The sequence below is a fragment of the Bos indicus genome, chromosome 16 (assembly GCF_029378745.1).
Source record: "Bos indicus isolate NIAB-ARS_2022 breed Sahiwal x Tharparkar chromosome 16, NIAB-ARS_B.indTharparkar_mat_pri_1.0, whole genome shotgun sequence".
Classification (NCBI taxonomy): domain Eukaryota; kingdom Metazoa; phylum Chordata; class Mammalia; order Artiodactyla; family Bovidae; genus Bos; species Bos indicus.
In genome coordinates, this window is record NC_091775.1 from 2,671,355 (window position 1) to 2,698,149 (window position 26,795).

The window sequence follows — 26,795 nt, forward strand, 5'->3', positions numbered from 1 at the left end:
TTGTCAACAAAGGTCTGTCTAGTCAAGGCTGTGGTTTTTCCAGTAGTCATGTATGGATGTTAGAGTTGGACTATAAAGAAAGCTGAGCACCAAAGAATTGATGCTTTTGAACTGTGGTGTTGGAGAAAACTCCTGAGAGTCCCTTGGATTGCAAGGAGATCCAACCAGTTCATCCTAAAGGAAATCCTTCCTGGGTGTTCCTTGGAAGGACTGATGTTGAAGCGGTAACTCCAGTATTTTGGCCACCTGATGTGAAGAGCTGACTCATTGGAAAAGACCCTGATGCTGGGAAAGATTGAAGGCGGGAGGAGAAGGGGATGACGGAGGATGAGATGGTGGGATGGCATCCCCGACGCAATGGACATGAATGTGTTTGAGTAAACTCCAGGAGTTGGTGATGGACAGGGAGGCCTGACGTGCTACAGTCCATGGAGTTTCAAAGACTCAGACGTGACTGAGCGACTGAACTGACTGACTGCCTGAATCTGATCTAAAACAGCATACTTTTAAACTTAAAAGTATGCAAAAATAAACAAATTATATTAGCATTTCCTTGGCATGATTACATGCTAGAAAGAGGAGAAACATTAACAAGAACAACCTCTAAGGTTCCTCCTGGTTCCACTAGGATTCTAGGATGGTGTGGGGTCTGAAAACCATGATGAATGTGACAGTTCTTCAAATGAGAGATCGGGGGTGGTGAACAGTGTGCCCCTTCCTCCTAGGTTGTTTTTGGAGATAGGATTGGATGCGGTCTTTGAGAGTCCAGATGTCAGAACTACAACAAGCAACATTCTGTTCAACTTACTTAAGAACTTCAGATTGGATTAGAGAATTGGAGGGGATCTTAGATATCATCTAACCCTTTAAGAGCTGCCCCCAAATAAGAAGTGGAGTGAGAAGCCTTGCAAGAAGTGAACTCTGTGTCTTAGGAAGTGTTTAAGTAGAGGCCAGTTGACCCCAGGCCTGGGATGACGGCCTGCTCTGCTGGCCTGCGTGGCTGGAGCCTGCCAGTGGGGCTCAGAAATGAGCGTGGCCAAACGGTCACTGCTCTCTCTCCTTCTCTCCCACCAGCTAAAAGCTGTCTTTGGCAAAGGTCAGTCCACGGATCATGAGTTTGGGGCCTGGTCTTGGAAGTCCTGGGAACACTGCTGCAGTGCTCCCTCTCACCAGTCTCCTAGGCATGCCTCTGCCGGGTGAGCTGGTTGGTGTGTCTTCAATGGCATCAGAATTTTAGCTGCATGTTTGAAAGAGGCACCAATGATGTGGTCTGGTGGCCATTAGCTATGGAGCCTGGTGTAATGGCCCTTGGTCTGGGGACGCGTCTGAGGCCTCACGTCGCCTGCAGCATCCTCTGCTGGGTCAGTAGACATTGTCTCCACGCCACTTCCTCCCAGCCTGGCTTGCTGCTTTTCTGACCACATTAACAGATGGGAAGCAATGTCACAGAAAGCCCAAACCCTAGATAATCTACGGTCCACATTAGGTTTATGAATGAATGACTGCATGTCACTTTTGCACAGATTATCTTCCTTAACTTTTCTTTCATTGAGGCTGAAAATGAATGCTTTTATATATACTTGGAACCCATGTTAGACGTGGGGTACCCACTGAATTCATTCAGGCTCAGAAGTAAGCTGTTTGCTGCAGATAATCGATTGCTTTTAGTTTCCCACAGTCACATTAGCTTATATTTTTATATGTTAATCCTCTTCGACTTTGGTCATTTCCTGTGTGTGTGTGTGTGTGTGTGTGTGTGTGTGTGTGTGTGTGTCTCCTCATACACCCATTTAGACTTGACCAGCCTCTCCGAGCCCAGTCTAGAGTATCTTTCTGCGTCTTTCTATAGTCAAGACTCCGTAGCCGGCTCCCCTACTTTGGGGAGTGCAGTTAAAATGAAGCCAGCTGAAGCACAGGGGGTGTGACCCTCAGCCAGTCCTTTGTGTTCTGCCCCTGTCCATGGGAGGCATCTGCTGTGTGTGTGTGTGTGTGTGTACACTGAATGCAGCTGTTCACACAGTGCGTACCTCCTGGTATGATGTCAGACCCAGCCAGCCCCTCCACATCTCACTGACATTTTGAGAGAAGTCTCTGATGTTCTTGACCTGCCCACTTGGAGAGTGAGAAGGACTCCCCATGGTGAAGGTGTGAATGAGTTTCTCAGTGGGGTTCTCAGGACACACCCTTTCTGCCTGCTACTCTGCTGGATGTCTGCTGCCCTAGGAAATGGCGGGGGCAGGGAGACTGGAGACATATGGACCACAGGAGAGCTGATTGGCTTCTTTCCTGCTCTTCTGGGTGGGATTAGCAAGCTTCCTGACAGTCTCTCACACCTAGACTTGACCGTTAGTGTGATCTTGCTGCTGGACTGTTCCCTGACTGCCATGAGGCTGCTGGCTCCTCTCCACCTGGTCATAGCCTCTCAGCAGGAGCCCAGATCCTCCCACTTCTCTTTCTCTCGTTCATTCTGACCCTTGGGCGAGGACCATCCCACTGTGACTGGGGGTTGCATATAAGTGGCCCCAGCTGCTTCCACTTTTTGAGCCTGGCCCCTTCATTCTGTGGCAGACCCTCCACCTGGGAGGTGCCAGACCCTCCACCCCAGAGGTAAGCGCCCGTCTTGGGGGAAGGGGCTGGCTTAGCTGGGATCTTGGCCTGGGACAATGGGGCTCCATTGGGTTGCCTCCCCCACCCTCTAGACAGGGAAATCCTCTAAGCTGACCTAATTACCTGCAGTGAGGAACAGTTTGAGGAGGGCGGGGACCCTTGGACTGGGGGTGTGCACCACTCTGAGATTAACCCTTTGGTTGCTGCTGCCCAAGGACAAGAATCTTCTTTCCGTTTGCAATCCTTGTGGAGGTGAACCCCTTTGGAGTCCTTCCAGCCTGGTCAGTCCTCCCCTGGTCATTCATTCGTCTCAGGGATGCAGGAACCACAGTCCCAGCTTAGCATAGATCTGCTTTGAAAGTGAAAGTGGTAAAGTGTTAGTCACTCAGTCGTGTCTGATTCTTTGCAAGCCCATGGACTGCAGCCCACCAGGCTCCTCTGTCCATGGTTATCTCCAGGCAAGAATACTGGAGTGAAGAAGCCATTCTTTTCTCCAGGGGATCTTCCCAACCCAGGGATCAAACCCAGGTCTCCTGCATTGCAGGCAGATTCGTTACTGTCTGAGCCACCAGGGGAGTCCTTACCTGGGCGTATCTCTGCTCATCTTTCTCAGCGGGGACCCTCAGGAGATGGTGTGTTTAGCCAGAAGCCCCAGTCTGTCCTCCTGCAGGGTCCCCTTCAACCCCAGTCCAGGCAGAGCCGTTCAGTCCCGTGCGGAGTCCCTGGAGAGACACAGGTTTCTGATGGACCCTCTCCAGGCCTGGCTGTGCTGACGCCTGCTTCCTCAGACCCACCGCCTCCAGGGATGCTGGAACCCAGGGATTTGCTGTGTGGGCAGCTCCCCGTGCTCATCAAGCAGTTATGGAGTGTGTGCTTTATGACGAGTGCCTTCTGTGGCCTCATGCTTCCCAGTGTGCAGGATTCTTTACCTGTAAGGCTGCTGCATTTGACCTTCCTTTCAGCGCTTGGAGAACTCTGACTGGGAGCCTAGAAGAGGACCCCTGGGACTCAGGCTTAGTCAGTGAGGGAGGCATGGAGCCGGAATCAGCTTTCAGCCTGCCTGACTCCAGGAATGGGCTTCTGCAGCACGGCAGAGGCTGTGTTAGGGCTCGGCAGACAGAGCACATGTGTGCAGCTCAGGGTCTTACTCAAGGTTATAATCTTAATGTGGGAACAAGATTTACACACACAGAAGGAGGCTCAAGAAGGCCATTCCATGCATGAACATAATTGACTGGCAACTGATAAACCGCAGTGGGATTAGTGGGGAGGAAGTCCACTGCTGACTGGAGTCGTTGAGGAAAGCTTTGTGGAAAAGTCAGGTTTTGAGCTCGACGTGAAAAGATCAGTAGTATTTTGATGTGTGGAGGAAAGGAGAGAGGATGATTAATAGAGAGGCAGAGGGAGAGGGACGAGTGAGGAAACCTGTAGCTGCAGGGCAGGATGTGTGTGTGGAGCAGGGAGGCCGAGCAGTCCCTGCTTGTGCTGTGTGTGTGCACGCACGAGTGCAAATGTCGGGGAAGCACCCACCAAGGTAGAGAGACTAGACTAACTACCCATATACCTAGGGCTTAACTTAAAAAAGTAATTTACTGAGAGGCAATTTGCGTGACATAACAGTTTTAAAGTGGACCATTCCGTGGCATTTAGTAGATTCACTGTGTTGCCACCACCTCTTTCTGGCTTCAGAACTTTCCCATCACCCCAGAAGAGCAGCCCATACCACTGAGCACTTGCTCTTCGTTTCTCCCTCCCCCTCCCCCGTCCCCTGGCAACCATTCATCTGCTTTCTGTCTGTATGGATCTGCCTGTCCTGGACATTTCATATCAGAGAAACCATACAATGTGTAGCCTTTTGGGTCTGGCTTCTTTTACTTGGCTTTTGCTAATCCACAACGTAGCATGTATCAGGACGTCATCCCTTTTTATGGCTAAGTAATATTCCATCATATGTCTATATCGTAACCTTTTTATCCATTCATGCGCTGATGGGCTTTTGCACTGTTTCACCTTTTGGCTCTTGTGAATGGCCACTGTGAAACTGTGCATGTTGTTTGGGTACCTGCTTTCAATTCTGGAGGTGTCTGCCTAGGAGTAGAATTGTGGGTCATGTAGTTTATGACTAAGTTGTGGAGGAACCACCAAACGGTCGTTTCCTTTTTGCGCTCCCGCAGTGCTGCCCGGGGGTCCCGTGTCTCCTGTCTCCCACCTGGTGCTTGTCCTTTGACCTGATCGCCCTGCACAGTTTTACACCCTGGACTCTGTGGAACCGGTGCTTCTTTCTCCCGGTAGGACCCTAAGCCTGCTCAGCGCAGGCAGGAGGCCCTGGCCGCTTCTGGCTCTTGTCATTCCTTGTTGTGCACTGGTTCTGCCCGCAGGGCAGCCTTGTGTTCTTCAGGTTAGGGCAGCCCAGGAGGTGGGGTGACTCTGCTATGCTCAGCCCAGGCAGAGGAGCCCGGGATGCCTGCCGCAGCCTGCCTTCCCAGCACTGAGTCTGCCGGCCGCTTTCCGGGCTGGGTCGTCCTGTCTCCCAGCTTCAGGCCCCTGGAAGCCCACTGTGTGGACACGTGGCACCTCTCAGTTCTCTGACTCTGCTGCTGAGATGATGTTTCCATTTTGGTTGGCACCCCAGAATGACAGCTGGCTTTGAGGGGGTCCTATTTGGGTGTTGTATTGCTGGGACAGCCATAACGAAGTACCACAGACTGGTGACTTGAGTAGCAGAAGCTTGTTTCCTCCCAGGTCTGAAGCCTGAAAGTCCAAGGTCAGAGCAGCAGCAGGACTGGCCTCTTGCGCCTCCCCCTTGGCTTGTAGACGGCCCCCTTCGCCCTGTGTCCTTGCTTGCGTTTCCCTCTGCTTGTACCTACGTCCCACCTTCTGTTCTTATAAGAACACCAGTCATGCTGGTTTGAGCCCGCACTAAGGACCTCATTTTACCGTAATTATCTCTTCAGGAGGCCTGAATTCTGTCCCATTCTGGGTTCTGGAGATTTGGACTTCAGCATAAGAGTTTTAGGGGCCATGGTTCAGCCTGTGATGGGTGAAGAAGGCAGCCAGGGTGAGAAGGACAGGGAGGCAGAGAGGTGAGGGGAGGGGCTTGGGGGCCTGTGATGTCTCTGGGCTCCTGTTTGGTTCCTCTTTCAGCCAAATGCAGAACAGGTGGAGGAGGGGAGATGAATGGCGGCGGCCAAGAGGGCACTGGGGGCTTTGGGCAGGCGGGAAAGCAGTGTCTTCGATCAATCATTTATTCTTGGGTGCCACGCAGGAGGGCGTCGTCATGGCAACGGGCTGCGCTGCGGTTGGCCTGACAGTTGCCCCTCTGAGCTGCCTCTCCCCTCTCAGGTCCTCCGGCCCTCCCTGGGCCCTCCCTCGCCTTCTCTTCGTTTTTCTTGTGTCTCGGAGCCTTCTTGTGGGGCGCAGCCTGCCTGCCATCAGCGTGGGGATGTTGTCCTCACAGGAGCTGTAGCAGCCCCATTTCCATCCCCGCGTGGCCGCGGTTAGGGGGGATGATCAGGGCCTGACTCCTTTCTCAGAGGTCATCCCACTGCCTTTTCAGCTGCCCGGCCCCTTGCCTTAGTGCAGGTGCCCTGCAGGCTGCTTTTTCTGCCGCCTGTTTCACGCCACACCTCGCCGTCTCCCAGCAAGTGGAATGAATCAGCTCCTTGTCACGCTCGCTGTGCTTGGAGCTGCCGTCCGTGGGGAGGTCCCTTTGAGCCTGGCCGCTGGGGAGTGCCTCCCCTGCCTTAGGCATCCTTGCGCTGCAGTCACCAGCAACAGAAGTTGGTCCTTCGTTCCTTTCTCCCGACCTCAGGGGACTGGAAGACGCCAGAAGCATGCAGGAGGTCTGTAGTCCCCCCTGGTGCTGAGTGTGCAAGGTGTGAAGGTGGCCTCTGGTAATCCCTGAGTTAGGAGCAGGCCTCGCGTGCCTGGGTCGCTCTCCAATCTTTCCCAGAGCCTGGGTCTCAGGTCCAGCAGCTGCACTGAGCCTTAGCCAGAGAGACAATTGAATTTTAAAGTTACTTTTCATATGCACTACAATTCACTGCTTCCCCAATTCACTGGCTGTCACAACTAATAAGGGATCTGGGTTGGTAATAACCATTTAAGACTTAATGTTATTAGTCTTGTAATTGCTGCTAAGGGTCTTGTCTGTTCTCTGGATTTGTAGATCCTCACACATGAAGATTAGGAAAACATACCCCTAAGCTGGAGGCTGCCGGGGGCCGGTGGTTGGAGAGCAGCCTCAGCTGCCTGACTGGTGTGTGAGTTTCCTGCTCGAGCCTGGAGCTGGCCATTCAGAGAGGCGCCGGGAGCATCTGTGAGCCCCTCAGGGAGCTGGGGGAGGAAAGGAGGGTGCCTTGCAGAGCAGTGTGGCCTGGGTCGCCCTCCTGACAAGCAGCTGCTGGTGGAGGGAGGAATCTTATCTACAGGGAAGGACAGCTCCTTCCCTGCCCCCGGCCCAGCCCCCAGGCTCCCAGCGCTGATGACCCAGAAGAGACAGGAGTGCTGTCCCAGGCAGCCGGTCAGGATGCTGCAGGCAGAGATGAGAGTCGACAGGGAAACCAGCTGAATTAGAAACGCTCTCCTCTGGCTTTGTCTCAGGAAATGTCCCTGCTTCTCACCGCAGGGGATCTTTTGTCACACATGGCTTGAGTTGCATTTGCTGCGGGCTGGCTGGTGTCCGTGGTGGTCGCTGGTGTGGGCCGGCGTCCCTGCACCCCTTCTCCTCTCGCACCTGTGAGGCTCTCAGCCCCGCTGCCTGTGTGCTCCACCAGGTCTCGCCAGCACTGCTGCCCGCTGCAGACTGCTTTCCTGCCAGAGGTGAGCGTAGAAACCCTGCCCGCTTACTTCTTTTGTCTTTTTCTCCTTTTCGTAGAATACCCACAACATAAAATTGGCCATTTTAAAATATACAGTTCCGTGGCATTTCGTTTCTTCACACTGCTGGGTACCATCACCGCTGTCTAGTTCCAGACCCCTTCCGTCCCTCCATCGCCCCTGGCCATCTCTTCTCCGCACACGCCTCTTCTGGACATTTCACAGAAACGGAACCACGCACTCTGCGGCCTGTTGTGACTGGTTTCTTTCACTTAGCATGACGTTTTTAAGGTGCATTCATGCTGTGGCAGGTCCTGTTTGTGGCTCTATAATATTTCATCTGTATACACCACATTTTGTTTATCCATTGATCTGTTGGTAGGCTTTTTGTTTCTTGTGAGTAGTGCTGTCATGAACATTTCTGTCCACGTTTTTGTGTGAGCACTTGTTTTCAGTAATCTGGCGTGTACACCTAGGAATGGAGTTTCTAGTCCACGTGTAATTCAATGTTTAACTTAACGAGGACCCGCCAGACTTTGCCGGCATCCCTGCATGTCCCAGCCTCTGTCTTCTTTAGAGAGCAGGCAGCCTGCTCCCTGTGCCCACTCTAGGCCACTGTCTTTGGCAGCCACTTCTGGAAAGTTCCTAGTTCCTAGCACCTGGCCAGACACAGTGACGTGAGTGGATACAGCAAAGGAATCTATGGTGACAATAGAGTGATTTCAAATTGTTTTTAATGGTATAACCAGATCTTACTCACTCACACATGTGTTGTCCTCCAAAACTGCACCATTTGTGGGCTGTGTATTTATCCCTATAAGGGGGCCAGTGCTCAGAATCTTGTTTCATCCTCCTAGGAATAGTCTTCAGAGATCTATCCTCGATAATAGTAATTCTTCGCTTTTAACATTCAATAGTATTCCCAACTGCGTCACCAGCTGTCTTTCCCATTCTTAGCCCTATCTTTCAAGCTAAGAAAAAAAATCGAATCTACCCACATAGGATAAACATTTGCTACCTTGGGGGCCCATCAAAAGCTATGCTATAGGCTTTGAAAGCAGTCCCAAAGAGAAGCTTCAGGAATGTTCTAAGGACAGGCAAGTGCATTGTTAGAATATGTATGCTATGCTAAGTCACTTCAGTCGTGTCCGACTCTGTGTGACCCCATAGACGGCAGCCCACCAGGCTCCCCCATCCCTGGGATTATAGCCTCCCAAGGGGACTTCTTGGAAGGAGTCAGCAGTCATCCGAATGTATAAATTCTGATGTGTTCATTTAAAAGATCAGTCAGAAAGCCTTATGCTGCTAAGTTGCTTCAGTCGTGTCTGACTCTGTGCGACCCCATAGACAGCAGCCCACCAGGCTCCACCGTCCCTGGGATTCTCCAGGCAAGAATACTGGAGTGGGTTGCCATTTCCATACACTAAAAAAGATGATGTGAACAGTTATTGAATTATATACACCTCCAAGATACCAAGAAAGATATGCATTTTAGGAGTTTTAGAGAGACCAAGTCCAAAATATAACTTGGGAATGTGGTGGGCTGCTTAACACAAAATAGCATTGCCTAACTGCTGGGGAAGAGGGGGTCAGTGGGGAGCCCCCTCTTCATGAGGGTCAGTGGGGCAGTTAGGTTGTTGCAGTCATCGGTCTGGCTGGGAAGTGAACTACGCACAGATCATTCTCCCTCTTTAGGGGCAGTGTGAGAAGGAGACTGGTGATGAGTGCAGGTGAACTGGTACCTTGGCAAGTGGAGTTTAAAAAATTTTAAAATAGCACATCTCTTGCCGTCTATCTTCCCTGGTGGCTCAAACGGTAAAGCGTCTGCCTACAATGCAGGAGATCCGGGTTCAATCCCTGGGTCGGGAAGATCTCCTGATGGCAACCCACTCCAGTATTCTTGCCTGGAAAATCCCATGAATGGAGGAGCCTGGTGGGCTACAGTCCATGGGGTCGCAAAGAGTCGGACACGACTAGTGACTTTACTTTTCACTTTCACTTGCCGAAGCCTGAACAATCCAGGGCTTCTCTTTAAAGGTTAAATATTTCAGCCAGCTTTGGAAGTCTGGCAGAGAACTCAGGGCAAAGGCCCCAGGCCAGTGTGCTGGATATATTTTACCTACTGGGTGACAAAAGCTGAAGTCAGCAGTGAAGAGGGTGGAACTGAAGACGTCTAGAGAGGGGCCTGGAGGGAAGGTGCTGGGTCAGAGACACATAGCCTGGTTCTCAGGAGATTTCAGATGCACGTTGGAGGCTGGTGACGTTGTGTCCCAGTTCTACAGCCAGGCCCAGGAAGTGAATGACAAGGTCGGTGGAATTTCAAGAATAGATCCCTCCACCACTGTAGCATCACAGTAACTCACTCAAAGGTTTGAAGAGTATCGCCCTCTGGGGAAATAGTGCTTCTGAAATCTTCTGTCTTTGTCGCATTTGTCCTGACAGGCATTTATTTGTAGTCGGGTATTGATGGGTTTGGCAGCAAAGCAGGGGAGGATGCTGCAGTGATTTTTAAACAAATCTTTTTTATTGCTGTAACTATGTGTGTGTGTGTGGCATGAGATTTTCCATTTTAACCATTTTAAGTGTACTGTTCATGGCATTAGGATATTACCACAGTGTGGTACAGCTGTCACTGCTCTCTATTTCCAAAACTTTTCATTACTCCAGTGGAAACTCTGTAAACATTAAGCAGCAACTCCCCATTCTCTGCTCCCCTGGGCCCTGGCAACCTTAATCTACTTTCTGTTTCTATGAATTTGACCACATCAGTTCAATTCAGTCCAGTTGCTCAGTTGTGTCCGACTCTTTGCGACCCCATGAATTGCAGCACGCCAGGCCTCCCTGTCCATCACCAACTCCCGGAGTTCACTCAGACTCACAGTATAGCCACTGTGGAGAACCATATGGAGGCTCCTTAAAACACTAAAAACAGAGCTACCGTACTTCCCTGCCGTCCCACTCCTGGGCATCTATCCAGAGAAGAACATGATCTGAAAGGATACATGCACCCCAGTGTTCATTGCAGCACTGTTTACAGTAGCCAAGATGTGGAAGCAGCCTAAATGCCCATCGACAGAGGAATGGATAAAGAAGTTGTGGTGCATATATCCAGTGGAATATTACTCAGCCATAAAAAGAATGAAATAAAGCCGTTTCAGCAACGTGGACGGACCTAGAGAGTGTCATACTGAGTGAAGTCAGACAGAGAAGGAGAAATACTTATGACATCCCTTCTATGTCTAAAAAGAAATGATACAAATGTACTTATAAAACAGAGACTCACAGACTTAGAAAACGAACTTGTGGTTGCCAGGGGTAAAGGATAGTTCGGGAGTTTGGGAATGTCCTGTACACACTGCTGTATTCAAAATGGGTAACCAACAAGGACCTCTTGTACAGCACATGGAACTCTGCTCAATGCTATGTGCCAGCCTGGATGGGAGTGGGGTTTGGGGAAGAATGGATGCGTGTATATGTACAGCTGAGTCCCTTCGCTGTTCATCTGAAACTGCCACAACATCATTAATCAGCAGGCGGATTCTTTACCAGCTGAGCCACCAGGGAAGCCTCTCCCTTCCCCAGCGGATCTTCCTGACCCAGGAATTGAACTGGGGTCTCCTGCATTGCAGGCGGATTCTTTACCAGCTGAGCTATGAGGGAAGCCCAATCAGCTATATCCCAATACAAAATAAAAAGTTTATAAAGTTTGAAAAAAAGATCAGTTGGCCATAGATGTATGAGTTAATTTCTGAACTCTAAATTCTATTTCGTTGGGCTGTCTATCCTTGTGCCAATACAGCACTGATTCGATTGCTGTAGTTTTATAGTGGTGGTGGTGATGGTTGTTTAGTCACTAAGTCGTGTCCGATTCTTGCGCCCCTATGGACTGTAGCCTACCAGGCTCATCCATGGGAATCCATGGGATTCTCCGGGCAAGAATACTGGCGTGGATTACCATTTCCTTCTCCAGGAGTTTTACAGTAAGTTTTGCAGTTCAGAAATGTGAGTCTCTGGTTTGTTGTTCTTCGAAATTGTTTTGGCTCTTCAGGTCCTCTCGCAAGTCTGTATGGATTTGAGTACAGTCAGTCACTGCTGAACACACCTGTGTGTGGATGTAAGTGCTGACTTCCGCTGGGTGAGCGCCCAGGAGTGGGACTGCTGGACTGCAGGTGTTAGCGTGCCTGGCTTTAGTGTGCCCTGCCCAGCAGTCTTCCAAAGTGACTGTACAGTTTCTTCTTCCGCCAGCAGTGTACATGTTCCAGTTATACCACATCTTTACCAACGTTTAGTATTATCAATTTTTTAATAAAATTTTAGCCACTCTGATATATTGGCCCAAAGTATGAGTCAAACACCGCTCTTTTTCTTGAATTCTTTGCTCAAGGGCTCTTTCTCCTGGCACCAGGCCTTGAAGAGTACTCCTTGCTCCCTTCCCCATCACCGTGAGCCAGGGTCTTCCTCTGGATGCTGGAGATCTGGCTGGTGGGCAGGCAGAGTGGGCTGCAGAAGCTCAGCCTCCATGGGGAAACCTCGGGATTGGGAGTGTGTGTGTAGGGTTGCTGAAGGAAAGTGTAACTGGACTCTCTCCTGGCTGCAGCAGCAGATGGTGTGTATTCCAGTGTGGATAGGGCTTTGGAGCTGTGCCCAGCTGCTGAGAGAGGTCAGTTGTTAGGTAACCGTGCTTCACAAGAATGAAGAAGCTGGCAGAACTGTCCCACCTGACCTTGGGCATTTGCTCCCAGAGGAGGCTCCTTTAGGCACAGAACCTGAGACCACAGAGGCTAATAATAGGCCTTCCTAGCCCTGCAGTTCACCAGGGCTAGAGACTTGCAGGCCTTTATCACGTACTTGCCCAGTTCTAAAGGCTCCAAGACAGTAAACGTCATCTCCATTTTCAGCTTGCTGGGCAGCTAAGCCCAGTGAACATTAGCTGCAGGCTCCGTGTGCCAGATATTGAACCAGGCACTCAGGGAGCTGCAGAGAACTGGGTGGAGTTCCTGACTCTGAATTCATCATCCAGTAGAGGAAGAAATGCTTGTGCCCATCATTGCAGTGAAAGGAGGACGGGATCTGTGCTTAGTGAGGGATATAAGTAATTTGCTTGGAAGCCGGAGGCAGGAATGGTCACATCTTGCTAGAGGATAGGTCTGGTGGCTTCCTGGAGCAGGTGGCATTGGCTCTAGGCCTTAGAGGATGGGTAGGATTTTGTTGGGTGGAGACAGACAGGGTAAGGGACCTCCAGGCAAAGAAGCAGAAAAGCAGAGGTAGAGATGGTCTATCTCAGACATTTGGAGAAAAGCAAGTGTAGCAGATTACTGGATGTTGATGTCAGCCTGGGTGTCAGCCTGGGAGAGGTGGGTTTTATTCTTCAGAAGCAGGAGCCCCCACAGGGTTTGCAGGTGGCGGATTCATGCAGTGTTGTTCCTGCCTAGAGAGCAGCAGGGAGACCATGGGACTGCCGCACCCTCTCCCGACCCTTCCCCTCCACACCCATGCACATGCATGTGCAGACACACACAGAGATGGTGCACACATCAGGATAGACACACATGCCATAAACATGCACAGAGGAGCCAGGACCAACACGTGTGAGAGTAACAGACCCGCACATCAAAACACATCCTTCTATTGTAACTCACACACACATATTTGCACTCACACACCTACACGATGATACCAGCCTATAAACCCAAGGAGCACACATCCCATACCATGTATGTGTGTTGGAACACCTGTGTACATGCCCAAATACCCACACGTATTGAGTCACACTAAAGTTGCACACACAGACCACTAGACAGACATTCTGGGACAGTCACACACATAAGCTCACCAAGCCGGGCGTGTAGGTATGCACTAAGATGTAAGTACACTGAGACATCTTCATGCAGCAAAGTGTGCTCACACTCATGGGGGTGCACACGTGGGAGCCAAAGCCCTCCGCCAGGTGTGTGCCTTCACGCAGACTCACAAATGCACGCTCACACATAGGCACAGCCACAGACAGATCCGGGTGGCACAGCCCTGGGCCGGCTGCTCTGGGAACCCGTCCTCCTCACCCCAGCCTCACTTCGGAGGGACCAGCTTCCTGCCGGCCGCCTGCAGCCGCATGCACTCCTGGCAGCTCGGCCCTGGATGAGCCCTCAGAGGCTCTCCTAGCCCATCTCCCACTCCATGTGGGCATTTTTCAACTGTTGTTGGGGGTCACCCAGCTATTCCTTAACCACTTTAGGTGAAGTACTTCTTGACAGCAAGTTTCTGGCTTTAGTAGAGTTTGCTTTTCTTTCTAGAAAGTGAGGATTCTGTGCCTGAAGGTGAGGCTGAACCCTTCGCCACAGCAGTTAACAAATGTGATGTGAGGACCTCAGGCAGGGACTCAGACCTGCCCCGAGCCCGCAATTCCTCTGGGCCATGGGTCACGCTCTGGCCTAGTTGCCAGTCCCCAGATGGTTCATTGCTGACAGTCCTGGGGTGGCAGAGTGGCATTCCAGTCCTGTCAGTGGGGGCTGCGGGTGGCAGAGGGGTGCTCCTGATGGGTGGGGGTGAGGGGCTGCCCTCCCAGAACAGGAGGGACTTCTCTGCCAGGCCCAGTGGCACAGCTGTTGTTCCAGCCTCTGCGGACGTGACCCACATTCCAGCCAGCCGCCCCGCAGCTCTCTGCCCTCTTCTGCCTTCCCCAGCCAGAGCTGCCCACCTGCCCCACCCCTGCTCTGTCCTGGGCCGTCACCCCGCATCCAGAAAGGGGCTGCCGTCAGCAGGGGCACCAAGGGGTCAGCCAGCGTGGCTGCCCCCATGAGAAGAGCCACAGACGCCCGAGAGCAGCAGAGGTTGGGCAGGAGGCGCTGCCCTCTGGGGGCACCCCCGTCTGGATGCTTGTCTGGCTTTCTCAGTCTTTCCCTCTATTCCTCTTCAATGTGGGATGAATCTGGTCTCTCCAGTCGCCCCTCCCTACCCTACCGATATGCAGGGGGAGTTGCTTCTGCCCCTCATCTGAGAGGTGCCCCTTTTCCAGCTCTGAACCTGAGGCCACACCTTCCACTCTGGCCAGGCCTTTCTCAATGATCCTTTCCAGACTTTCCCACACTCCACCAGCCCCGTGTTCGTCATTGGCAAGAGAAAGGGCCCTAAGAAGCCCCTGGGGAATGGGCAAGCGGTAGGCAAGGTGTGGGGCTGAGGGAGCCGGGCCCGGGGCTGGGCCACCTTGCCGCTCAGTGTGGGGCAGCCGTGGGAAGAGAAGGTCCAGGGTCCAGAGGGGCTTCCCAGAAGGTGGTCATGGCAGGCACCAGGGCTGCCCTGTCTCTGGGCTGGGGTTAGGACCATCCTGTTACACATACTTCTTGTCCACCAGAGTAATTTATGTTCTTTGCAGAAAATTTAGAAAATGTAAATAAGCACAAAGCAAAAATGCAAATTATCTATAATTGCACTATTCAAAGATAGCCATTCTTACCCTATTTTTGTAATCTGCCTTTTTTTCACTTGTTCATGTTATTAAGATGCCCTGCATTATTTCATCATTTTAACAATTATGTAATATTCTGTGGCCTGCGGTAATAGTAAGAATCGAAGCTTTTTTATTTTAAGCTTTTACCTTATTTATCAGGTACTGTCGTCATTGAATTGATTGATTGTTTTATTATGCCAATTATACAAATAGTGAGGCATAGAGAGGCTCAGTAACTCGCCTGAAGTTACTGAACACAGCCAGTAAATGGCAGAGGCAGAACCCTTGTTTCCATACTCCACAGCCTGTCAAACCATGGACTTGCCATAGTGTGGTTAACATTTCCCTAGTGATGGCTGTCTAGGGGTCTTCTAATTTTTTACCTTTATAAACAATACTCTGATAAACATTTGTGTGACATATATTCTAATTATCCTTGATTATTTACTTAAGATCTACTCCCAGAATGGTATTTACGGAACAAAGGGCATAAACGTTTTAAAGACATTTGAATGTATTTCTAAGCTTTCCCCGGGAAGAATGTTATAAGGCACTCTCTCACCAGCAGGATAGGAGAGCTTGAGGGAAAGCCTGACCTTCTGAAGTCTGGCTCTCTTAGGGGAAGCAGGCTGGAGCAGTAGCCTGGAGATAGCTTCCTGCGGGGTGGTTGGAGAGACTGGAGATATTTAGCCCAGAGAAGACTGGAAGCGTTGGCAGAGGCTACACGCATGGCTGCCATCAGATGTGCGATGGACTGTCGAGAGGAAGAGAGACGGTTTGTCCTGGAGCCCTGAAGCAGAGGTGAGCCAGTGGGCTGAGCCGAGGTGTGTGGAGAGCTGCCCCCTCGTGTGGGCAACACCTGGCCGCGATGGGCAGGGTAGGGGTTGAGTAAATGCTCCATGACCCGCTGCCGTCCTGACTTGCGTGGGGGGCTGGTACCACCCACAGCACACTGTGCTCCCCCATAGCCATGGCGCCTCCAGGTCTTAGCTGGGGGGTCTGCGCCCCATCCGCCCCTGCCCTGGGGAGCCTGGCTCGGCCTGGCACTTGTCTGCATCTGTCCCCCTCGAAGCCTGAGCAGCACAGCCTGGCCTGTGTCACGGGTGGCACAACCCCTCCATTATGCAGGAGGGGACCCGGCGGCGAGAGAGCGAGCAGGCCGGCTGGGGGTGGGGACCCGAGTGCTTATTAATAAACAAGAGCATTGTGTGGCGTCCCATTCACAGCCTTCTCAGGGGACATGGTGGGCTTGCGGTAACAGAGCCCTGTTTGTGCCAGGAGGGCTGGGGAGGTGGCACGTGGGAGGTGGCGAGGAGCAGGGAAGCCGCGAGCAATTTTGACTCCACCGAGGGCCGGGCTGCTGTGTTTGCTCTGCGGCAGGCGGCCAAGGGGAAGGCCTAGCTAGGAATTTGCTCAGGCCTGCGTCTGCCCCCCGGGGTGGCTGAAAGCGCACCTTGCTTTCCGTCCCACTTGTCCCCATGGAGGGGGACTGAGCAGGCTCTGGGTGGACTGGCCGCCTCCCCCAGACGGCTGGGATGCTTGCCTCCGCCCCGTCCCTTGGCCTCCTGTACCCGCCCGCTGCCTCCTTCCAGGTGAGTCCCGCTTCGGCCTGTGTGGGATTCTGCATAATTCCCTGACGCTGCTAGAGCTCTGCTTGTGTGCAAGGCCTGCAAAAGGCTTCCGCGCCAGAGAGTGGGCCTGTTTGGTGTTAGGATCAGGAGCATGAAGCAGGTGGGCTAGAAGGAGAGTTGCGATTGTGATGAATGAACTGAAACGTAGGAGGGAGGCAGGCGGGGGCGAGGGTGGCAGGGGCGCTTTGGGCTGAGGAACAGGGGTGTCAGCGAAGGGCTGTGCTGAAGCTCGTTTCAGCCCAGGGAGGACTCGGTGCTGCGGACCTCACTGCACGGCTCTCTGCGTGAACTCTGTGACCTGGCCCTCCCCTCTGTTTCCTGTCTTTCCTGGCCTCTCCCTTTCTCTCCTTCAGCTCCTTTCTCTGGCTTCCACCAGCCCACGTGAGCCCCTTGCCTTCCAGGCCCACCAGGAAGGCTCAGTGTTGGCATCTCCGGGTCTCAGGTCAGAAGGCAGAAGCTGCTGCTTGCAGAGAAATGAGAACAGGCTGTTTCCCTCTCGGCTGGCTTCCAGGGATGAGAGCAGGTCCTAGTTCAGGGGAGTCCCGGTTCCCTGTCCCTCAGTGCTGAACCAGAACAAGCGGGGAGTCAGATGCCTGGGTCAGCTGGCTCTCCCAGGAACTGATGGTGCCTCCCTTTCAGCTTTGGAAGTGAGTCTGGCCAGGAGCTACCTTGAATTAGGAAACCCTTCCATCATAAGACAGCTCTGAGAGATGCATGCTGATCTGGTTGTGAGTGGGAGGGAAAAGGAAGGGGCTCCTTCTTCCGGTGCACAGAGCAGACAGGGCAGGCTCTGAGCCCGGCGCGCCCCTGGTGTCGCCTGCCCGGGCCCCAGCCTCAGCGCGACGGGTGATGAGCAGGCCCTGCAGAGAACGCTGCCCTTCCGGGCTCGCCACTGCTGCCCGTGCCGGGCGTTCGCCTCCCTCCCTCCCCCACAGTCTGAAGCAGCAGTGACTATTTGTAGAAGCACCTGCATGCTCTTGGGAGCACTGTTTCTGTGATTCATCTGCCGGGCTGGATGCTCGTCTGCTTAGTACGTGAGCCCTGGAGAAACAGCTGGACGTGGGGTGTGGGAGTGTGTGCATGTGGAGAGTCCAGTGGGAGTCAGCCGCCCGGAGGGATGACCCAGCATCCTCCCGAGCTTTTGGGGTTTCCTTCTGGCTCTGTCTGACTGTCAGTTGCTCTGGGAGGTTCCTGAAAGGTCCAGGAGCAGAGACAGGGCCTTCCTCAGGAGGGCGGTGAGCTGAGTCAGTGTGGGCACACCGCCTTCCAAGGCTTCCTTGCACATGGGGCTCCAGGAGGAGCTGGCCAGGTGGCCTCCCCGGTGATGGGGACACCATCAACAGCTCTAACACTGGTGAATGTTCCTGGAGAGCTTGCCCTGGGATCCACGCTGCTGGAGCCTTGAGCTGTCATCTCCTGGAACTGTCCCAGTAACTGTGCCGCTCTGCGCCGGGCTCAAGGAGGGAAGCACGTCCAGTGTCACACTGTCTGCCCCGCTCCGGAGCCCACGCCCTCCAGCCCGAGTGCCAGTAGACGGAAACAGTGCGTGTGGCCTTGGCGGCCACGAGGACTGAGGTCAGATGCAAGGATACTTCCTGACGGTGACCGGGGACTGGGTGGGATGTTCTTCCTTAGAGATCTTTGAGAAGCACCCAGCGCTTCAGAAGGGGGGGGCCTTCCTGCAGGCCGGACTCCGGGTTCATGACCACTCGAGGGATTTTCTTTCTTGGAGTCTTGGCAGCTTTGTTTCCTGGACCCCTGACCATCCCTGAAAGATGCCGGACCATGTGTCAGTAACACAGGGTGCCTACCGCCAGCAGCTTCTGGGCGCACCAAGGACTCACCCGGGATCTAGGATGCGGAAAGCTGGGAGACTGGACTGTTCAGGAGGCCCCAGGAGGAAGGCTGAGAGAGGGGAACTACCCCTGGGAACTCTGGAGCGCCCGAGGGTTAGTGGCCTTCCGGGCAGATGTGCCTTGCTCCCCCAGCAAGCAGCGCTCGGCGTTGCCAGGGCCTGTGGCCCTGGGCCTCCGCACATAGGACCAGGCATCTGTGGTGGATGCGTGCTCAGCCAGAGCTGCTGGAAGCTCTCCAAGTGGACACCGTGTAGGCACCAGAGCAAAGGGCCCCTCGGTGAGATCTGTGAGCAGTCAGGGAAGGGCAGGAGGCTCCTTGTGTCAACTGCTCAAGCAGTTTCTGCCCCCGTCACCCTGCCGGTACCGTGGAGCAGCCTCAGAAGGATGGGGAGTCTGTCCTCCCCGGATGGGCTCTGTGAGCAGCGGATGCAGCATCCTGGAGGCAGTGTGGCAGGGCGGTCAGACGTGGGTGGTGGGGCCAGGCTGGAGTCCGGTCCCAGTTCCAGCTCTGCTGCGTGACTCCTGGCCCCCTCAGCTCTTGATTTTGATAGCAGGTGCGTCTTGGTTTTTGTGAAGGTGAATGAACGAACCAGGAAACCATTTAGCACAGGAGGAAGGAGCCGGGCCCTCTGCTGAGGGCTACACGGGTCTCTGTCCTGCGTGGGGGCTGTCCTTCCACATGCTGGTGCCCCTGCCGCTCTCCTGGGCTCAGGGAAGGGGCCCAGCGGACCCCTTGAGCTCTGGGAGCCAGCACCAGGCTGACAACTAGAGGTAACTGTCCACTTTGCTGTGGACTGAGCAGGGTCAGGATGAGGGAGCTGGGGGGAGGAAGGCGGTGGATGCCCTCTGGCTGCCCCCAGGCACTGCCCAGGCTTCTGACACATGTCCTCATTCAGTTCCATCAGTAATCAGAGGAGGCAGGCACTACAATCCCCATTTCACTGACGGGGAGACAGAAAGGTTAAGTGACTTACCTAAGGTCACACAGCGATTAAGCGAGAGAGTCAGAATTTGAGTGTGGGTCTGTTTATTTAGAAGGAGGTGGGTCAAATAGGGGATGAGGGGGTGCCAGAGGATGAGATGCTAGGACGGCATCATCAATTCAATGGACACGAGTTTGGGCGAGCTCCGGGAGGTAGTGAAGGACAGGGAAGCCTGGCTTGCTGCAGTCCATGCGGTCGCAAAGAATCAGACACAACTGAGCGACTGAGCAACAGATACATCAGAATTTTGATGACCTGGGAGCTGGATTTTTGACCCTGAGCAGATCCAAGCGTCCTGTTCATGTCCCTTCCTTGCAACCCTCATCTCTTCGCCATGGACCTCCCTGAAGGCAAGATGGGAGACCCCAGCATCCCATTGCTCTGTCAGCCTCTGGTTAGACCAGGCGTGGGGGGGCACCGCTGATGTCAGCCCCCCAGAAGTCACACGTGCCTGAGAGTGGATGATATTTTGCCAGAAGAAGGGAAAGGAAAACAGATCTGGAAGTGCCTGAATGATACAGCATTAGGAAGTTGAAGTGCTTTCTTCCCTAAGAACAGGCTGGGTAGGCACATTCTGCAAAGTTCTTGCAGACTGTCCAGGAGGCTTGAGTGCTGGGCACTTGAATGCTGCTCAGTCTGTGGGGATCACTGCTCCTGTTGCCGTCTTGGGGCTCTCCTTGGAGCTTTCTCGGTCCCCAAGCCCTCAGCTCCCCTGCTGGAGGCTTTTATAGGGAAAGATATAAGTGACAGGGTAATGGTCCTGAGCACACACCAAGAGCCAGTGACAGGGACCCGCCACCCAGTTCCCCTTTCCTCAAGACAGGATGTTACTAACTGGTTCTGAGGGAGCATCTGAAATTCGGCCTGCGCGGTCTGATTGGGTCTTTGTCTGCCTGACTCTGAAATCCTGGGGTTAGTCGGGGAAGGCAGAGGCAGGAGGGGTCTCTTAGACTCAGCACAGAACAGCCTGGCCTACACACAGTCATTGGGATGTATCATCTTCCTTCTTGAGCCCTTTAGGTTTGCCTCCTAAATTACTACCAAAGCGAGTGACTTTATCACCCCTGCCTTTTTTTTTTTTTTAACTTTTAAAATAAACTGTATTGAGATATAATTTTCATTCAGTAAAGTGTACTTGTTTTAAAGGTATCGTCAGATGAGTTTTGATAGATGTGTATGCCCATGTGACCACCACTGCAGTCAGGATAAAGGTTATTTCATCTCCCCTAAAACTGCCCTCATCCCACTGCAGTGAGTTTCCCCTCAGGCGCCGGCCCAGGCAGCCTCCTGGGGCGCTCTGTCACTGAGACGGTCTCTGCTGCTCTGGAGATGTGTGTGTGTACAGCTGGCCTCTTCGTGCCGCTTCTGGGGTCTGATGAGATGCGGGGGAGAGAGAGTGACTGGACTCCCCAGGCCTCTGCGCCCTTCCCCGGCCTCCCGCCTGTGCACCCGTCTGCAGCTCACCCAGTCCTCAGGCAGGCAGGAGGACAGCTGTGCTCACCCTGGCTCTCATGTGGCAGAGCCGTCCCAGGTGGCGCCTGCTGGAGGACACATCGCTAACGACTTACTGCAGTTTACCTGGCCTTTCTGGGATCCAGTTCACCTGTGCTTCAAGCGGGCCTGTTGAGGTTGCTTTCAGCCTTTGGGAAAAAGGGATACAAGCTAAAACCAAGATGCTGTCAATATGGCACTTTTTCCTCTCTTTATCATCACTGTTATTGTTTAATTGTGGTTAAACATATACAACATAAAACTTGCCATTTTAAGCATTTTTAAATGTTCGGTTCAGGGGCATGAAATCCATTCACTTTGTGTGCAGACACCATCTCCAGAACCTTCCGTCCTGCCTGACCGGTACTCGGTACCCGTTAGACACTAACTCGCCGTGGGCCCCCCTCCTCTGGTAACCACCATCCTACTTCCTGTCTCTATGAATCTGGCTACTCTAGTAACCTCGTGTTAGGGAATCAGTGTTCCTGTATCTGGTTTATTTCATTTAGCATAATGTCTTCCAGGGTTATCCATGTTGTAGCAAGTATCAGAATTCCGTTCCTTTAAAAAACTGAATGTTATTTCGTTGTATAAATAGTACATTTTGTTTATCCATCTGTCAGTGGCTATCTGGGTTGTTTCTGCATTTTGGCTATTGTGGATAATGCTAATGTTATGAACATTTGTGTACAAATATCGGTCTGGTCTTCATGGTATTTAAATGCTCAGCAAACCCTTCTAGCATCTCCTCTTGCTTAAACCTGCTGCTGCCCGAGGCCTGGGAGAGGAATGCCCTTCTCCTTCTTAGCCTGCCGCCCTATCCCTCCTGGCTTAGTGCCTGTGACAAGTGACGCTATTCACACACTTCAGTCTTGGATGGGTATTGGGAGCTCAGGTTTCCCAGGCAGTAGAGTTGAGTTCCTTTCCTTAGAAGCATTCTTTTGTGTCTTAGTTACTAATGTGTCTTAGTTACTCTTGGCCACCAGCTAACTTCTGGAGTTTGATTCCATAAGCTTCTTAAGAATACAATAGAACAGCTTTGTTTCATTAAGGGAAGAAAATAAACTAAATTTTATCCAGCATCTACTATGTGCTAGGTACCTTTTGAGGTGCTTTCACAGTACTGGAAGCTTCACTTCCTTTGCCTCACTGGGTAGCCCTGTGACGTAGGGACAAAGCCTAAGTTTTAAGGGTAAGGAAGCGGAGGAGAGGCTCAGAGGGCTTGGGTTACTTGCCCAAGCTCAGAGGCCAACACTCTTTCTATATACCACCTAAATGCCATACTGATCTTTCAAATGCCAGAGATATTTTCCAGATCTTTTCTTTTACAATATAAATCCAGGCCTGGTGTTCCACCTGTGATTTGGAAAGAGTAACCCTTTGGGCTTCTTTGCCCTGCTGCTGCTGCTGCTGCTAAGTCGCTTCAGTTGTGTCCGACTCTGTGCGACCCCATAGACAGCAGACCACCAGGCTCCCCCCTCCCTGGGATTCTCCAGGCAAGACTGCTGGAGTGGGTTGCCATTCCCTTCTCCAATGCATGCATGCATGCTAAGTCGCTTCAGTCGTGTCTGACTCTGTGTGACCCTATGGACAGCAGCCCACCAGGCTCCTCTGTCCATGAGATTCTCCAGGCAAGAATACTAGAGTGAGTTGCCCATTTCCTTCTCCTAGTTATGCAAAAGAAGGAATTATTAATCAGGGTTTTGTTTATTTTTCACAATATACAAGAGTAGAGAGAACAGTCTCGTGGTGCCCATGTCTCCATCACCAGTCTTGTTTCATTGACCAGGTTCTTCTTTCTGATCTCTGGGGTCCTCCCGTGTGGAGTGGTAGCAGCTGGCGTTTTCTGGAAGAGGGAAGGGGAGTCGGCAGATCTGGGCACCGTGAAGTTAACTCTCTTCCCAGCTGGAAGAGTGTTAATTGCCATCAGTTGGAATCCCCTCTGATGGTTCATTATTCAGCTGGTTACTGAACAGCATCCAGGAGGCAGGGGGAGGGAACCGATCTTTTGAGAGGCCTGGTGAGTCCTGGCGAGGTGATGTGCAGAGAGACTTCCCGCTCTTAAAGCGTTTTCCTCCTTCCGTTTGATTTTACTGGAATTTTTCTGAGTAGGAGGAGAGGTTATGTGAGGATAACCATCCCCTTAGGGGAACAGCCAAGGCAGTCTAATATGGAGTGGGAACCAATAGGAAATAAGCTTATGGCCTCTTCAACTAGATTTATTTAACAGACATTTAAATTTTTTTTTTTTTAATATCCACTATGTGCCAGACACTGAGCTGGGAATCCAACTATGTAATGTTGATATCTGCTCTGGAAAAATTTGTGGCCCACAAAAATAGCAGCTATTATTAGCAACTAATGTAAGAGCTGATAATAACAATTCACATATGTATGTGCTAGACGCTTGACATAATTGTCTGATTATACCCCCCAAAGCAATCTGTAAGATGGGTACAGTTTGTGTCTATTTTGTAGATGGGGAAACTGGGGTCACGCGTCCCGCCGCTGGCAGAGGTGTGTGTTCTTGCTGTCCTGTCTGAGCAGAACGAGTGTCGGGAGGGGAGACCGCAGGTGATGGGGGGTGGAGGGGACCAGGGGCCATCTCTGGGGCTGCAGGAACGGGCTCACATAAGCGCCACCAGGTGTGCCTTCTCAAAGGACTGGGGCAGCCAAACGGTACGTTTTTTCTCTCAACTTTACAGAGGATTGTGGGATTCCTTGTATTTCAAAGCCAGGGCAGTTCTTTGGGAGGAGGGGAAGAGTCAAGACTGGAATTTAAGAGTGCGTTCTAGAGGCTGCAGAAAGCGATAGAGAAAAGACAGCGGGCTAGGTTTGTTCTGTGTGTGTTTTAAAAGAAAAAAAAGATTTGCCATCTTTCAAGGGACAAGAGCTGGGGAATGAGAGACGTGGTTTTTAGTGTGAGGAAGGGGCAGTTTTTGCCCCGGCTGACGTAGTCCAGCTGTCAGGTGGCTGGGACTCTTGTGGTGGGCTGTGGCCCCTGTTCACGGGAGCTGGTGGCGACGTCACTCTCTTGCTGGGGTGAAGGTGGCTTGGTGTGCCCAGTTTCTTTCGCATGGAAGCCTGCTTTCTGAGTTTGAATATATTTTCTAGGGTCAGATTGGTTGGTATCTCTGTAGAAAGGGGCACCAAATTATTTAAATATTTTAAAAGAAAACCTGTGACTGTCTTTTGCATTCATCCCAGGAAGCCTCTCACCCCTACTCATGTTTAACCTGTAACCTATGGTGTAAGATAAACGTAGAACCTCTGCCTGCCTGGCCTAAAAGGAATATGAGACATTGAAATCAGAGTCCCAGGCTGGAATACCTTTTAAGCAAAGCATTTATTATGAGTGTTTTAATTTTTTCATTTTCATTTTTCATTCATTTAAAAAGAAGATGTGTTTTTGATTTTGCCATGAGATCAGGTGAGGTGCCATCTGGCTCAGAGGCAGGGGGGCGGGACATCTCACGTTCCTACCAGCTGTGTGATTTGTTTTTTTCTAGTTGCCCCTACTCCGAGCTCCCAGGTAACATAGAAGCAAGATTTTATGCACGATCAGCTTCAAGTAGAAACTGGGAGAACATCCTACCTTTGAATCAGTATATCATCTCCACTACACCTTGCTGACAGAGAGGGGAAACAGACCAAAGTGTGTGAGGATACCTCTGTCAGGAATGGAGCGCTTCCCAAACCAGCAGGAGAAAAGCCTGTTTCCACTCAGAATAAACAGCAAGACTGATGCTGCCTGCCCTCCCTCCAGGGATGGCAACTCACAAATGCTGGTTGCTATGGATACGGGCTCCCCTGGGGCAGCTGTAGCGGTGGCTGCCTCAAGGCTGTTGCAGCGATGATGCAGGGCTCGAGGTGGTGTGTTACCCACGATGGTGCCTCAGCACGGGGCAGGGGCCAGCCTTGCCTGCACTGCCACCTGGGCTCCTCTGAGGGGCTCCGGTGGCCAAGCCTGCAGGGCAGGCAGGGCAGCTGGAGTCGCCACACTGCGTGGAGCCGCTGCACCTTAGGTGACAGGTGGGGGTGCAGGATTGGGCCCTGAGGGGAGACATCAGAAGGAAGGGGAAGCACGGTCTGTGCCATCAGGGAGCTCTGGTATGAGAGGCTCAGTGGGCTCCCGGTCTGATGCACAGGAAGAGCCAGGGTAGGGGCAGAGACGGAAGGAAACAGCCGTCACTTCCTGTTTCGAGCCCTCCAGCGGCCTCCTTTCCGGCTCCCCAAGAGGTCGGACTCCCCGGCGTGCTGTGCACGTTCCTCCCCCCAGGCTTCACCGTCCTGGGCTCTGGGCTCATCTTCAGGATTCCAGCTGGCTCCTGCTATGGGGCCCTTCCCTGCTGTGCCCCATCACCTCCTCTGCCTTCACTTCGTTCAGGCCTCTGCTTTGGTGTCCTTTCCTGACCACCCCGTGTCAAATCAGGACTTCCTTTCTCCCTACACCCTTCACCGACCCTCTTTCCCCGCCTTGCTTTTCCTCACAGCCCTTGTGTATGTGCGCGTTCATGTGTGATTGCCTGCCTCCCCTTCTGGAAGGCCCGCTCCCCCAGTGCTGGGACAGTGTCTTATTCATCCCGGAATCCCGTTGCTAAAAGCATCGCCTGGCACATGTGAAACACTCAGTAAATATTGGATGACTAAGTGCCAAACTGTGTAGCTCAGAGAATTGCGTTTGATCATGTGAGATTCTGTGAGAGTGTTTACAATATGCTTTTGTATTACTCTAACAGTGGTAAAGAGAAAACTTCTCTAAGTCAAGGAGAAAGACAAATACCATATGATATTGCTTATATATGGACTCTAAACTATGATACAAATGAATTTATCTACAAAGCAGACTTATAGATAGAGGGAACAGATTTGTGGTTGCCATGGGGGTGGGTGGGGGAGCGATGCATGGGAACTTGAGGTTAGCAGATCCGAACTATAATATAGAGGATGAGCAGACAACAGGGCCCTACTGTGTGACACAGGGAACTGTATTCACTATCCTGTGATAAACCATTATGGAAAGGAACGTGAAAAAGAGTGTGTATATATGTATGTGTGTGTGTGTATAACTGAATCACTTGCTGTGACAGCAGAAATTAATACAACACTGTAAATCAACTATACTTCAATAAAATAAATTTTTTTAACATTTAAAAAGAGAAAAAATCTCTTGTGCAATTCTAAGTTGCAATTAAGAGACAGTGTTTATAAAATTAGATTTGGTTTTTTAAAGACAGTACCTCTTAGGCTGGGATATACAGACCCCTTGGGGGGGTTGGTTCTTAGATATGCCCATGAGAGTTTGGGGATTGTTTTTTCTTTGCGAGATGCTGTATGTTAGTCAGTTTTGGGAAATCCATGTGAATCATGCACAAAACGGCTCATGAGGTAGAGTACATTCGAGGTGGACTCTGGAGGACTTTCTGGAAAACAGATCTTAATTAGTAGTTATAAGAAAAAGGCAGGTTTTCATACAGGACAGAAGAGCTTTGAGTGACTCACTTTGAGGGCCTGGTTTGTAATGCTGAGAAGCCACAGTGGGCCACAGGGAGCAAGTGTGCCTGGCCGACATGGAGTGTGAACTTGGGTAGAGCAGGGCGAAGCAGGGACGTTGAGGGTCCTTCCTGCTCTGAAAGCCTGGGTGGGAGTGACAGGTGTGCAGTGAGCAGTGGCCCATGAACTCTGCTTTCTGGCCCCTTCCTCATCACTCACGTCTTACTGGAGTCCTGTTGGCATGATGCCCCCCATGGCCTGTGCAGCTGGGGCATGGAGAGTGCGCTGGGCCCGCCCCCTCCCCGCAGCCTGTGCAGCTGGGGCATGGAGCCTGTGCACGAGTCAGCTGGCAGGTGGAAGATGGGCCGCCCTGGGGAAGGCGGCCCCCAGCTCAACAACTTGCAGTCCTTTGTTTAACTGGGAGTCAGCCAGGCCAGAGGTCAGCTTTTTCCTTGGGAGACCATCAGAGCTG

At 52.1% G+C, this 26,795-nt stretch overlaps 1 protein-coding gene across 20 annotated transcripts in view; it reads left to right on the forward strand.

Annotated features, from left to right (window-relative positions):
* NFASC (neurofascin) overlaps positions 1–26,795 on the forward strand; it is a 201,904-nt gene that overhangs the window by 22,105 nt on the left and 153,004 nt on the right. The window contains exon 1 of one of the 20 annotated variants that reach the window (XM_070767787.1): positions 14,646–15,670. The exons of 18 other annotated variants lie outside the window; for them this stretch is intronic. In XM_070767787.1, the coding sequence (XP_070623888.1) occupies positions 15,612–15,670 (59 nt within the window). In that variant the 5' untranslated portion in view covers positions 14,646–15,611. Of the gene's footprint in view, positions 1–14,645; positions 15,671–16,137; positions 16,462–26,795 lie in introns of those variants that run through there. One more of the 20 variants, XM_070767792.1, reaches the window with a different exon arrangement.